The following is a 15,408-nucleotide window of genomic DNA, read 5'->3' on the forward strand; positions in this document are numbered from 1 at the left end:
TGATGTATATCGATTATCTCGGAAATATCGATTATATCGGCGATATAAACTTTCATATCGGAAATTCCGATATATCTCGAAAAAAAAGGGGTTCGATATTCGGTGGATATATATCGGAAATATCGATATCGGTGTACCAATTTAGGCCATGACTCTCCTGAAATTGAAAAAACACTAAATTGTTGGAAATTTGGTGTTTGATGCTAGGTTGGTATCACTCCTAAAGATGCTCTAACACAGTAAAAGTAGAGAAAAACTACTTAGTACAAATTAAAGTTATAAATGTGAATATAAAATGACAGTTCAAAGTATCTAAAAGGATTTTCACCTGTCATTTATTGGAGGCAGTCCTTCTTCCCCTTCAACGCTAACAACATTCCCAACATAAGTACCAGATTATAATGAAACAAGGCTCGCACCAGGAGCCACGAATCTGTCAATTTTAGATCAATTTTTTTTATGAATCGCAAGACATCGACCAATTTTTTGCTTCAGGTTAAAAAAAAGGGAAGGGTTCTAGGGACATATTTTATCTTAAGACGTAAACAAACTCAAAATCGTTAGGGCATTTGTAAGTTTTGGATTAGGTTAATTTTTTGTAGATATGATTTTATAATTATTCTAAATATTATCACAAATAATCAAAAAAATAATTTTTTTTTAAAACTTGCCAAATATAGTATAAAAAATAATGAAAATAAACAGTTTACAATTAGTCAAAATTTGTAAATTCTTAACTATATTTGGCAAATTTAAATTTTTTTGATTTTTTTAATTATTTGTGATAATGTTTAGAATAGTTAGAAGATCATATTTACAAAACAATTAGTCTAATCCAAAACTTATAAATGTCCTAACGATTTTTTGACTTTGTTTATGTGGATAAAATATGTTTTCTAAAGAAAAATAGAATACTCGTATCCATCAGTAGAACTTCCTCATTCTTTTGCATTGATTTCAGCTTAAAACTAAAATCCATATATGACCCGTAGCCAGGCCCTGGTAACTTTTCAGCCATCTTGTTTTTCTTTTTCTTCTTCCTCTTTGTGGAATCAGAGTTATATTTGCGATGGGGGCCCATTTGTTCACTACTTGAAGTAGCATTGGGCTTTTGGTTGTCCGTCATCCGTACCTTCAAGTCATGTATGAATGTATGATAACCAAGCGGTTAATCAAGTCGCGTGTGGGCTCAGGCCTGATAAACCAAGCGGTTAAACACTATGGGCTTAGGCTGCGCGGTTAATTGTGTGGGCGCGTTATTTGATGCTGAAAATTAGATTGAAACAATGAAAATGCACCATTATCAAATGCTTGGTGATTCAATTGATGACAAATGTTTCTGAAATCCAGGTATCATCATTGAAGATGCTCCTGACAAAGTCTCACCATTCATCAAATGTGAATGTTTGATAACTCATTTGATGGTAAAAAATGGTTACAGTGGACCATTGGTGAATGGTGATGCTGCTCAGTGCTCACTGCTGCGCAAAGAAACACGAAAGTAAAAACCTCCAAAGTTGAAACCCATGGGCATGCAAGTAGCCCCGTCCATGGGCCTTCCGAAAGACAATAAAAAGTCCCAATCTCAGGAAAGTGAGAAAAAAACGATTTCAAAGCTCCGCCATAAAAAATTTGTGGCGACAGCCAAATTGAACGTCAAAAGGACACAGTCTAGTTGGCTGGAACATGAGTTGGCTTTACTTTAAGGATTGGTTTTCCATCACAATCGTCGTTCTCAGCGGGAACCTTTCTCTCCACTTCTCAACTGCGTTGGTTTGCTTTCTAAATCACTTTGAAAGTTGAAGAAACAAATGTAGAAACCAACTTGCTAATATTGTACAGACAGAGCTTCGCATTCAAAAGTTTTAAGGGGGTTGAGAGCTCTAAACTAATTTATACAAGTACTGTTTTATTGGTTGGACTTGTTTAACATCCTGTATTTAACTTCTAAAAGTACTGAGTTTTTTTTTCTTACATTTAATTGTTTGAACACAACATACAAAAAGTTACATGTTGATCACATTTGGGTGCTAATCATACTCCATTCTCACTATGGAATGGTCTGCATGAACGCGTCGAGCTGATATTTTCAGCATTGGAACTGATTTCTCTTGTACGGTGAGGTACTCGTGCTCTAATATTTGCAGCTATACTACGGACTTTGTTTTTTCGCCTTGTTGAATACTTGAATGTGACGTGAAGTCCAGATTTATTTTTCCTTTGACAATTTGATAAATTAGTTTGAATAGGAAAGGATATCTAGACTATAAGTGTTTGCTATTATATTTGACAATTTAAAGTTCCATTTTGACTGCATATGAACATATCATAAATGCATGTTAGATCTTCTCTTTATACAATTAATACCTGTATGCGTGTTGTGGTCATCGGCCTTGTTCACAAAGCCAGAAACCACGAGACTTTGAATACATATTACTGACGTAAAATGCACATCAGCTCCATCACTAGTTTCTCTAAAATGAAAATTGAACTTGTCAGTTGTCACTCAGAAAGCTTTCAACAAATAGACAATACTATTTTCTATATCATGTAAACTCCAAATGCAAAGGTGCCTTGTTCTGATTGTTACGGACTGAGTAACATCAGGGATGGCCCGATGGATGTACGGTAGATATTGACGAAAAATGCCGATATATTGGTACCGATAAGATAATCAGCTGTTCGTTCTTTTATGACAAAGATGAGTGTATCTTGACTGTTTCTCCCCAAAGTTACATGCATCTTGTTATATTATAAGATTATACCACTAAACAGTCGAGGTTAGAGAACAAATGCATGGAATCACAACCCAATAATTGCCAGATCAAGTTGTTTAAAAATGTTTTCCTTGTCCTTGATTGCCTAACCAAAATAGGGTGATGTCGCCCTTGACTTCGAATGTGATCTCATTTTCATTGTTTAGGGGACTTGGGGAGTGTTTCTTTCGTTTATTATTATTTTTCTTCAGTTTGCGACGTCGTTTGCCTCCTCGTCTCGGTTAAATAAAGTAGTCCTGCAGCAAAACGCCAATACTATATGCATAATTGATTATTGGATCACCCATAGGGCCATGGTGACCTTGCTCGGATCTCAAAAGGCCGTGGATTAGTTAAACATCAAATTATGTCAAACCCATTGCCATCACCACCTCATCAAAAATTGTTTGTTCATCAGTCATCACCAGAAGCCTTTAACGGTGATTTCGCTAATTGTGAAATCAGTGTTTAAATTGTTAATTTGGTTATTTATAATTAATAATCTGTTTTATCCCCATGTTGGCCATTGTTATTGTAGTGGGCAAATATTGCACCCTCAAATATGTTATCTGATATTTCGAAACTTGAGATATCGACATAAAAATCAATATTTCAATATATTTCGGGGTGGTGTTTAAAATGTTTGCAGGAATAAAACGGGAAAAGAGAAAAGAAGACAAAGGACATGTGTCAAAAGCGGATTGGGGCAAGGCTAATCGGGGATGACTATATAAAGACCAGAGAAAGAAGAAATAGATTCATTCGATTCATTGTGGGAAAAACTAGAAAAATAGGAGAGAGAAAGAGAGAACCAGAGCGATTGTAAACTTTCTTTTCCTGAATCAATAAAAATCTTTAATTCAATTCCATTCAATCTATCATTCATCTATCAACATTGTGTGATCCAAGAACATTCAAAGAAAGGTATTCTGGGAAATCACATTGGCGCCGTCTGTGTATCGAGAACAAGAGAATTTCAGGTTTTCTTCTTCTATGATCCAGAATCCAGAGTTTTTCATACAGTTTGAGTGAAAGAAGGGTGATAGAGAAGTGAGAATTGGGTTATAATGGCTCCCAAGAAGAGAGCAAATAACAAAAGAATGGATAACGATAATCAATCATACACAAGAAACACAAGAGCTTCAGGAAGTAGGAGACATCAGGAAACAAATATCGATGTTGAGATGTCATTTCAGGAAGTACTGAAAAAATTGAAAGAAGTAGGGAGACAAAATGCTATTTTACTGAAGGAGAATCAAGAGATGAAGAAAGGAGGTTTAAGTAATGCAGTGAGAGATCTTCATGAGGAAGAAGGGGAGGATTGTAGTTCAAAATCAGGTAGTCATTATACTGGAAAGGCATCAGTAAGAAATGAAAAAGTTGCAGAAGTATCGCCAGTATCGAAAATTCCGATACCACAATCCATCACCAAAGAGATGATACAAGAGATGCTCCAAAAGCAGTTGGGAAATCAGAGTTTTGAAAAAACCTTAGCTTCGATAAGGAAACTGGCGGATGATGTCAGCAGAAATCCGATACATCAAAGTGTTGAGTTGATGCCTATTCCGCCAAAGTTTAAACTTCCAAGAGTATGATGGAACATCGGATCCGATGGACCATCTCTTTGCATACATGCATCAATTTTTGATATACAAGGGAACAACATATTTGGATTCATTATTATATAAGTCCTTATCTTCAAGCCTGAAAGGGAAGGCATTGAAGTGGTTTTATTCTTTACAACAGGGGTTATAGGGAGATTGAAGAGAAGGTTTTGACCAATTATGGGCATCAGCGAGTGAAACCAAAGCAAGTGTCGGCGTTGTTCCAACTCAAGCAAGGAAAGAAAAGTCGCTTAAAGGTTTCCTGTCGTGGTTCAAGGCAGAAGCGCAACTAGTGGAACATTTGGACAAAGCAGAAATGATAGCGGTAATGGCTTTTCAAACTGGATTAATTCCGGCGTCCGATATGCACAAGTATTTGCTTCGAAAGGATATCAAAACTTTGAGGGAACTGTATGATAAAGCCGAGAAAGATGTGCAAGTGGAAGAAGGGGTTCTATCAGCTTTGGTTCAACCTGTGTTACAAGTATCAGAGGTGAGTAACGCAGATAAGGAGGAGAATCATCATAAATCTGATAAGAGGAAAGCTAATGATTCTTATCCGAAATCAGAAAATCAACCTTCACAGAAGAAGAATTTGAGAAGTCGTTAAGAGAGAAGTTGGACCCATCTAATTACATTGCTATTAATACTACATTGGAAGATATCTTGAGAAGAGTGGGAAAATAGCCTTATTTCCAACATCCGACTCACAAACCTCGAGAAATCGCAAATAAGTCTTTCTATAATTTTCACAAGATAAAAAATCACGAAACAAATAAGTGTCTACAGTTGCTTAGAGAGGTTGATCGATTAATGCAAGATGGAAAGCTCAGAGAATTCAGGGCTGACGCTAGACCGGAAGTGGTGCAATGATAAATGACAAGCCTTTAGGAGTGATTAACATGATATATAAAGGAGTTATTCCGCAGAAGAAGAACATAAGGGATAAAATTCGAAAGATATCGACGGTCAAGGAGGTGCTTGAAGTAAATATCGAGCCGACACTAGTAGATCCTGCTCTTATATCGGCAAGCATACCGGGATCTATCATGTTTGTACCTGACGATCTATCAAAGATAATGTTACCTCATGATAATGCCTTGTTGATTACTTTAAGGATATCAGGGTATGATGTGCAAAAGATATTGGTGGATTGTGGAAGCTCTGTCAATATTTTGTTTTGGAAAGCATATACGGGTATCGGATTTGATGAATCTCATTTGAAAGAGCCGCAACTTAACCTATTTGGGTTCAATGGAACTTCGACAAGACCAGCTGGGGAAATAAAATTACCAGTAAGGGCAGGTCTACAGACAATTATGACTAAGTTTATAGTCATAAAGCATCACTCAGATCATAATGCTATTTTGGGAAGGAAGTGGATACATGCCATGAGAGCAGTTCCAAGTACTTTTTATCAAGTTATCATATTTCCGACAGCTTATGGTCCACATGAGATAAGAAGGGACCAGTCAAAATCTGAGAAGTGTAATTTTGTGACGGTGAAAGGTATGATGAAAGAGAAGAAAGTAGATACTGGGAACATCTTGGAAGACCCCAAATAGCAATTAATAGAAGATATATCTCTGAAATCCGATACTAAAGAACATCAGTCGGATTTCAGATTTACATTAGAAATGAAAACAGAGATGGAGATAGTTCCAAGCAAAACAATGGAAGAAGTGCAGAGGATCGATATCGGTTAGAATAATGAAGGTTGTTTCACTTTTATCGGTACATAAATGAGTGCATCTGTTTGAAAAGATTTGGTGGATTTCTTGCAAAGGAATAAAGATGTATTCACTTGGTCGATGGCTGATTTGCCAAACATTGATCCTCTTATATGTTCTCATAAATTGAATATGCAAGAATGAGCAGTTCCACTGCATCAAAGGCATAGGAGAGTCAGGCCGATATATGCAAATGTGGTACAAAATGAGATACAAAAGATGCTAGAATGTGGAATCATCAAAGAGATTGATAATTCAGAATGGGTCGCAAATTTTGTTGTGGTCCTAAAGAAGAATGGCAAAGTTAGAATTTGTGTGGATTTCACAGATGTTAATAAAGAGTGTCTGAAGGATTACTATCCGATGCCAAGAATTGATGAGTTGGTGGATAGAACATCTGGGTTTGAATTGTTGAGTTTCTGCGATGGTCATTCAGGGTATTTTCAGGTTATTATGTCAGTATTATATCAACTAAAGACAACATTTGTTGTTGAAGGAGGTCTTTATTGTTTCATTAGAATGCTATTCGGTTTGAAAAATGCAGGAGCAACGTATCAGCGTTTGGTGGAGAAAATGTTCAAACATTTGATTAAGCATATTGTGGAAGTATATATTGATGATATGGTTATCAAATCAAAAAAGGCGAGTGATCATGTTAAAGACTTAGATACGGTGTTTCGAATATTTTGACAATTCAATATGAAGCTTAATCCCGAAAAATATACTTTTGGGGTAAGTTCAGGGAAATTCCTCGAATATACCGTCACAAAGCGAGGTATCGATGTTAATCCAGACTAGATTCGGACAATACAGCAGATGCCTTTGCCAAGTACTAGGAAGCAAATCCAAAAGCTTACAGGCAGAATTGCAACCTTGAATAGGTTTATATCTCGGACTTCCGATAGATGTAAACCTTTGTTCAAATTATTGAAGAAGAATACAAAGTTCATATGGGATGAAGAGTGTGAAATGGCTTTCTCCGAATTAAAAAAGTATCTTCAAGAAGTACCAACTTTAATTAAGCCAGAAGAAGGTGACACTTTATTCTTATATCTTGCTGTATCGGATTTCGCCATTAGTTTGGTACTCGTCAAGATAGAAGAAAGAGCTGAGTGACCAGTTTATTTTCAGTCTAAAACAAAGCTCGAGGCTGAAACTCGATATTCAATGTTGGAAAAATATGCATTAGCTCTTCTTTATTCTACTCAAAGATTGAAGCCTTATTTCCAATCACACCGAGTAGTGGTGATGACAAATCTTCCTCTGAAGTAGACTTTAGCTAAGACAGCTAAATCAGGCAGAATGGCGAAATAGTTAGTTCTTATTGATGAGTTTGGAATCGAATATAGAAATAGAGTGTCGGAAAAAAGCCAAGCTTTGGCGGACTTTTTAGCAGATTTTCCTGCTAAAGATGAAGATTGGAAGGCTGAAGAAGATAGTATTACATTCTTATGGGAGCCTGATAATGCGATGTATGAAGATGATCCATGGATGGGCTCAAATGGGTGGAGGCTGTTCGTAGATGGATCATCAGGGCAAAAAGGGTGTGGTATCGACGCTGTGCTAATAACCCTAGAAAACCAATGATTGGAGTCAGAAGTTACTTTGGGTTTTCATGCTTCCAACAATGAAGCTGAATATGAGGCTCTAATAACAGGTTTGGAGATGGCTAAATCGCTAAATATCAAAGACTTATCGGTTTTCAGTGATTCTCAGTTGGTGATAAGTCAGATCAATGGAGGTTATGCAGCAAAATGCGATAACATGATCGATTATTTGAACTTTGTTAGATTAAAACTCAAGGATTTCAAGAAGATTAAGTTTCAGCACCTTGATAGGGGTGAAAACCGTCATGCTGATGCATTGGCATACGTAGCAGCTATGCTTGAAAATGAGGAAGGACATCTGTTGCATATAGGTGTTCAGCAAACCCCAAGTATCGATATAAACATTCGGAGGTGATGGAAATAGATACGCTCGGGGTGTCATGGTTAAGCAACTATGTGTTTTTTTGTTTGAGGGGAAAGTGCCAGAAGATAAAAATGAGACTAGAAGGGTAAAAGCAGGAGCAGAAAGATATCTACTAATTGACGACCAATAATTGTATCGGAAGAATCCAGAAGGTCCACATTTAAAATGTATATCGGCAGCCGAGGCTATACAAATTATTGCATAAATGCATGAAATGGAATGTGGGAATCATTCGGCAGGAAGATCGTTGGCAAATAAGATAGTAAGACAAGGATATTTCGGGCCACAAATGCGACGAGACTGTCTTCGATATGCAAAAAAATGTATCCAGTGTCAGAAGCATGGACATGCCATTTATGTTCCAACAGAAAAGTTACATTGTGTATCGAACCCATGGCCGTTTGCTTTATGGGGAATGGACATTGTTGGTCCACTAATACCTGGAAAGGGGAAGAAAAGGTTCATGCTAGTGGTAACTGACTATTTCACTAAATGGGTAGAAGCTATAGCCTTGCAACACATCAAAGAACAAGATATCATCGGTTTCCTATTTGAACGAGTGGTTTGTAGATATGGATTATCATATGCTATTATATCGGATAATGGCCCTCAATATATCGGAGGAAAAGTAAAAGAGTTCCTAGAGTCATATAGGATCAAACATTTTACATCGGCACCTTATTGCGCTCAAGGAAATGGGCAAGCTGAAGCGACAAATAAGACCATCATGGATAATATTAAAAAGAAGCTGGAGGACAAGAAGAGTTTGTGGGTAGATGAGCTAAACAGTGTGTTATGGGCATACAGGACAACTCCAAGAGTAGCTATACGGGAATCACCATTTACTATAGCTTATGGTATGGAAGTGATTACTCCAACGGAGATGGTGGTATCGACATCAAGGACAATGATGGTAGAAAAGGATTTGAATAACCAAGGAATGCATGCAGAAGTCTTAAACTTAGAAGAAAAAAGAGAACAAGCAAGAATGAGGCTTAATTCTTATCATAGACAGCTCAGGAAAGCATTCAACAAGAGAGTTAAAGAAAGAAGTTTCCAAGAAGGTGATTTGGTATTGAAAGAAGTCACGCAAGTAACAAAAGAAAAGGGAGCTGGAAAGTTGTCAGCGAATTGGGAAGGTCCTTACATTGTCCATAAGGTGGGAATAAATGGAGCATATTATCTGAAGAAAGCTGATTGTCACACCCCGAATTTCGATAAATCAGATAATATAAATGATATCCGACTCCTCGATATCCGAGATGTGACAACAACCTCAAAACCCAATCTATTTCATAACCCTAATGAATAATAACACATGCGGAAAAACTAAACAATAAAATACTCAAAACAATCACTCATCATTATGGAAACTTGTGGTCAAAAGTAAGTTACAAACTTCTTCACTTAATAATTCGGAAAAATAAATTAAACATATGTCCCCAACAAATTTCACTACATCTCTGAGGAAAAAATGAAACGACATCTTATTAAAAATAAATGATAACATCAATCATGAGTAGCACGCCCCCTTCTCGAACATCAGCTAACCCTGTCCAGGCTTATCGACTATGTTCATATAAGAACACACTCGATTAGCAAACATGCAAATCGGGTCAGCATTATAAATAATGCTGGTATGAGTAGCCTTAGTAAAACCATTTAGATATACATAATATTTCATTCTTTACATGGCAGGTAGTTCCTCCACTGAGGCGCCTTAGCTTAAGGTAGTTAGTTCCTTCATAAAGGCACCTTAGCTTCTAACTAAGAGTAAATAACTTATGACAGCCTAGTACTTACCTTTATGCATGCTTTATCGCAGAGTGGGTCCTCTCTGTAAGAATAATTAGTTTAACCCACTCTCCTGCAAGCAATTTGTAATAATCATAGCAAAAATGAAACTTAACTTGAAAGTCTTAAATCAATAACCACACCTGAGGAAAATATCATGGCAGTAACATTTATCAAGTGTCTCTAGTAACACGTCGTCTCTATGTTTTACCTAGTTTTCCTGGCTACCACAATCGCTACCCAACGCCGAATATGTACATCCACATGCCTCCCCTCACATACTGGACCACTCCGTGCATAATTACCTTAAATGGGATATCGCATACTAGGTAACCCTCACACGGAAGCCATTATGTGAGTAATATAATGCCACTAGTCGGCATAAAAGTAATGCGCGTCTCATTCTAAAGTTTTGCGAACGAGATAATCAAGCCACTATTCGGCTACGCTAGAAGGGCCATTTAGATTTACTGAAACGCCCGAAGGGCCAATCAAATTGCACACGCCCACACAGGGCAAATGACATGAGTTGTGGTAGCTAGGTTCTAGGATTTTCGTTACGTAATTTATTAAAATGTATATATCTATGTATCTTAAAATTTCTCTCTCTTCACGTGTCAATATTCACACAAGATCAACGTCAAATCTATATTAGATACTGACAAACAAGTTTCTGCAAGTGTCACCAACATCCTATCATCTGATTGGTCCATAAAATTCAATCTATAACATTTTGGAAAAAGTCAACAGTCAACGGGTCAACAGTTAACCCAACAGTCAATGGTCCTAACCAGTGGTCATCCCAACCGGTCCTAACCCAAACCCATATTTAAAAAGAGTTCAAACCCTGGTCCTAAGCGACTGGCCTAAACTGACCCAGTTTAACCCGGCCCATAAACTAATTTGGCTCAACTTGAAAATTTCAAAACTAACTAGATCTCATGCGATCCAATTCAAATTTTAGGGACCAGCCCACATAAACATGTTAAACTGGCCCAAAACAAAAACTGATGTGGTCCGGCCCAACTAAAATAGAAATCCAACCAAGCATCAGGAGCAGTGGCCGATCCCCTTCATCTTCACCAGCACTCCAACACAAATTCCGGCCGCCACCCAAAAACCTTCACACACCACCCCAAAACTAACCCATCGAAAATTGTGTGGGTGAAAAACCCCACAACTTTACTTCACCAAGAAACCCCAAATTCTCAGTTTCGAAAACACCTCTAAACTCTTAGATCCGACCGCCATTAACGTTCTTGGACCTTTCAACCCCCCACAAACTCCCCACTACCACTATTCATTAAACCAACAACCCGCAACACAACCAAAATAGTTCACAACAACGAAAATTACAAATAAAATCCAAGCCCTCAGTATCACAGTAATGAATATTTACAGGGGAGGAGGTTTGGGGGCTCGCGCCTCCCTTTACAACCACCTATAGGTTTCAACAGTCCTAACAAATAACAAATCTAATAAGTTTAAACCTTACAGAGAAGAACCATGGTTGAACAGAAATGAGCAGGCATGAAAAAAATAAACGAAACGTGTTTCTACAGTAAACTAACTACTCACCTCCTGTGTTATCGGCAAAAAGAAATATCAAATACGACAACGCTAGAACCAATCCCAGCTAGCTCGCAAAATCCGCCGTTCTTCTTCGTTTTTGCTTGAGTGTGTTGTTTGTGTTTTTGAGAAAAACCTCCTTTCTCCGTAGACACCATATATTTAGCTCAACTTCCTATTTTACTAAATATTCTTAAATCAAAACTATGGAATGTTATTTTCTATTAACAGTAATATATCTATTAAGTTCCTTATGTTACTATCTTGTTTCCTTCTTATTTAAAACTTTCCGAAAATTAAAGATAATCTATACCCAACATTCAAAATTCAAATACTAGTTTCCTATCTTAACATTATTCGAAATTACTATTTGGTATTCCCTCCTTTCTCTTTCTATCAAAAGTCAAACCCACATATTAGCACGTTGACCAGAAAAAATACAATCACATACAGACATACTAAATATTGTTACGAAAAATAATGTAAATAGAAAATAGGGGTCTTACACTGATGGTGAATTTCTAGCAAAGCCTCAAAATATCAATAATCTGAAGGTATTCTATCAATAATATATTCTTCAGGTTTTACAAGGAAGTGAGGTATGTACAAAGATGGTTCAATTCAATAAAGAAGTTCAAATTCAAAATAAATGTCGTTATCTTATGAATGTTGTTATTTTATGATAAAAAGTCCTGGTATCAATAGAAATGTTGATATCAGGCATATCGTCAAAAGTCCTGATATCAAAAACCGTGGCAGATATCAGGCATAAGAAGTTCTGCTATCAACAAAAATGTTGATATCAGGCATATCATCAAAAGTTGGCAGGTATCAGGCATAAAAAGTCATAGTATCGACAGAAATGTTGATATCAGGCATATCGTCAAAAGTCTTGATATCAAAAACCGTGGCAGATATCAGGCATAAGAAGTCCTGCTATCAACAGAAATGTTGATATTAGGCATATCATCAAAAGCCCTGATATCAGAAACCGTGGCAGGTATCAGGCATAAAAAGTTCTAGTATCAACAGAAATGTTGATATCAGGCATATCGTCAAAAGTCCTGATATCAAAAACCGTGGCCGATATCAGGCATAAGAAGTCCTGTTATCGACAGAAATGTTGATATCAAGCATATCGTCAAAAGTCATGATATCAAAAACCGTGGAAGATATCAGACATAAAAAGTCCTGGTGTCGACAGAAATGTTAATATCAGGCATAAGAAAGTCTTGGTATCAACAGAAGTGTTGGTATCAAGCATATTGTCAAAAGTCCTAGTATCGACAGAAATATTGATATCAGGCATAAGAAAGTCCTGGTATCAACAGACATGGTGGTATCAGGCATATCGTCTAAAGTCCTGATATAAAAAATAGTGGCATATATCAGGCATGAAAAGTCCTGAGATTGACAGAAATGTTGATATCAGGTATATCGTCGAAAGTCCTGATATCAAAAACCGTGGCAGATATCAGGCATAAAAAGTTTTGAGATTGACAGAAATGTTGATATCAGGCATATCGTCAAAAGTCCTGATATCAAAAATCGTGACAGATATTAGGCATAAAAAGTTCTGAGATTGACAGAAGTATCGATATCAGGCGTATTGTCAAAATCCAAGATAAAGCAAGAGAGCAAAAAAGTTATGATACGATCTACAAGCAATGATGCATGAAAGATCATTCAAACGATAAAGGTATGTCGTTATGCTTTGTTTTCTATTGTAGTAATGATTATTTGGTTCAAAGCATATAGAAAATGCAATTTTCTATTGATACAAGTCTAAGTATTGCTGATACTCTCTTTTTGGTTGAGGGTATCGAAAATTTCATTTTCTATTGATACAAGTCTAAGTATCGCCGATACTCTCTTTTTGGTTGAGGGTATCGAAAACTTCATTTTCTATTGATACAAGTCTAAGTATCGCCGATACTCTCTTTTTGGTTGAGGATATCGAAAATTTCATTTTCTATTGATACAAGTCTAAGTATCGCCGATACTCTCTTTTTGGTTGAGGGCATCGAATATTTCATTTTCTATTGATACAAGTCTAAGTATCGCCGATACTCTCTTTTTGGTTGAGGGTATTGAAAATTTCATTTTCTATTGATACAAGTCTAAGCATCGCCGATACTCTCTTTTTGGTTGAGGGTATCGAATATTTCATTTTCTGTTGATACAAGTCTAAGTATCACCGATACTCTCTTTTTGGTTGAGGGTATCGAAAACTTCATTTTATGTTGATACAAGTCTAAGTATCACCGATACTCTCTTTTTGGTTGAGGATATCAAAATTTTCATTTTCTTTTGGTATAAGTCTAAGTATCAGAGATACTCTCTTTTTGTTGAGGGTATCGAAAATTTCATTTGTTATTTGATATAAGTGTAAGTATCATCGATATGTAAGTTCGGTGTAGGACATCCAGAAGTTCATGCAAGTGTTGTCGTTGATGTATTCTTTGGGGGGAAAAAAAGGCATAATTGAAGCATTTATAACCAATCATAAACATAAGGGACAAAAGTTATTGATAAAGAAAGAAAAAGATTGTAGCAAAATTGGTGCAGTTACAATTTTCCAGTACCACATAGTAATGTTGACAAAATATCAGCTTTAAGAGGGAGGGGTACTAAGGAGACCATATATCTCAGCAAATTCATCATTTGGGATGTTATCAGCACAAACATGAGAAGCTGCAGTGGTTGGTACATCAGGATTGATAGAAGGCACACATAGGGGGTCCTGGACAACATCATCAAAGGGAGTGACTCCATGGGCTAGAAGAACATCATAAGGTATATAGGGTATGAAGATTGTCAATTGGTCACCTAGAATATTCAAAGTTGTAACGACTTCATTAAAGTCAGCATCAAAAGCATCCTTGTACTTCGCTTCCTCTATAGCGAAGTTGTCAGTAACCTGCTTAAGAGTTTTTGCATGTTCAACAATTTTTTGTTGTAAAACCTTCTCGGCAGTTTTAACACTAAGTCTCAAATCATTCTTCAATTGATTATTCTCGGCTTTTAACTGAGTAGTTTCTCTGGTCAAGTTAGTCACTTCTCGAGTTAGCTTATCAAGTTCCTTTTTCTGAGCATCAATGGTTTTTTGAAAACGACCAATATCCAAATCTTGCGTATAGTGGAGATCAAATTGAGCCAGGGCATTTACCTTAGCCTATGGAAAAGATGGAAACATATAAGCAGCTAGGAAAAGGTTGATTAAGCAATATTAGGAAAAGCAAGTATGAGTACCTTTTCAATGAAGTCACAAAAATTTAACAAGCGATCAATAGAAGTCACTTTGTGCATCGCGAGTTTATCCATAGGAAGAACGTAGTTAGTAGAGAGTGAAACACCCAAATCCTCAGGAGGATTTTCACCAAAGAGCAATGCAATTAAAGGGACATCCTATCCATTAATTAAACGGAAGACAGGACTAAAGATGATACTAGGATCAACAGAAGGAACAGATTCAAGAGTTTGACGAGGAGCAAGACCACTCTCTCCCCAATGAGTTTTTGCGCTTCTTGGAACTAGTCTGACTAGGATTACTTTGGGAGGAAGAAGCAGATTTATCTTGGGGAGCAGCAGGTAGATTGACCTTAGCAGGAGCAGTCGGAGGCTCAGAGGAAGGGACAAATTGCTTATCTTTAGGAGCTTGAGCTGATACAAGTTTAGAAGCTTTCTGTTTGTTCTTATCGGGTAAAAGGCGACCAACATGGGGTTCATAGACTTTCGAGCATACAACAAAAGATGCTGATCACATATATTTTGTAAAATGGGATATTTATAAAAGTCAGGGACTTCCTTTTTAATTTGGGGAAAAAGATTGGGAGTCATGGCAAGATTGTTATCTAAATAATCAAAGAAACATGGTGGAAGATGAGGAGGCAGTTCATGCAAAGCAAAGGAAGACATAAGGAAAGAAGGGTCATCTATGGGATTTTTTGAGGGAGATTGAGTGGAAGTTGGAGACTGACCCAT

The 15,408-nt window shown here is 36.9% G+C and overlaps 1 protein-coding gene across 1 annotated transcript; it reads left to right on the plus strand.

Annotated features, from left to right (window-relative positions):
* The first annotated feature begins 5,262 nt into the window (after window positions 1–5,262).
* LOC147506439 (uncharacterized) lies at window positions 5,263–5,925 on the plus strand. Its single transcript, XM_086605769.1, has one exon. The coding sequence runs from the start codon at window positions 5,263–5,265 to the stop codon at window positions 5,923–5,925; it is 663 nt and encodes a 220-aa protein (XP_086461895.1).
* The last annotated feature ends 9,483 nt before the right edge of the window (window positions 5,926–15,408 follow it).

Source organism: Coptis chinensis, chromosome 4 (genome assembly GCF_015680905.1).
Source record: "Coptis chinensis isolate HL-2020 chromosome 4, ASM1568090v1, whole genome shotgun sequence".
Taxonomy (NCBI): domain Eukaryota; kingdom Viridiplantae; phylum Streptophyta; class Magnoliopsida; order Ranunculales; family Ranunculaceae; genus Coptis; species Coptis chinensis.

What these genes read in the sequence shown, in the direction of transcription:
- LOC147506439 (XM_086605769.1), top strand. Translation starts at nt 5,263, where the DNA reads ATGATATATAAAGGAGTTATTCCGCAGAAGAAGAACATAAGGGATAAA.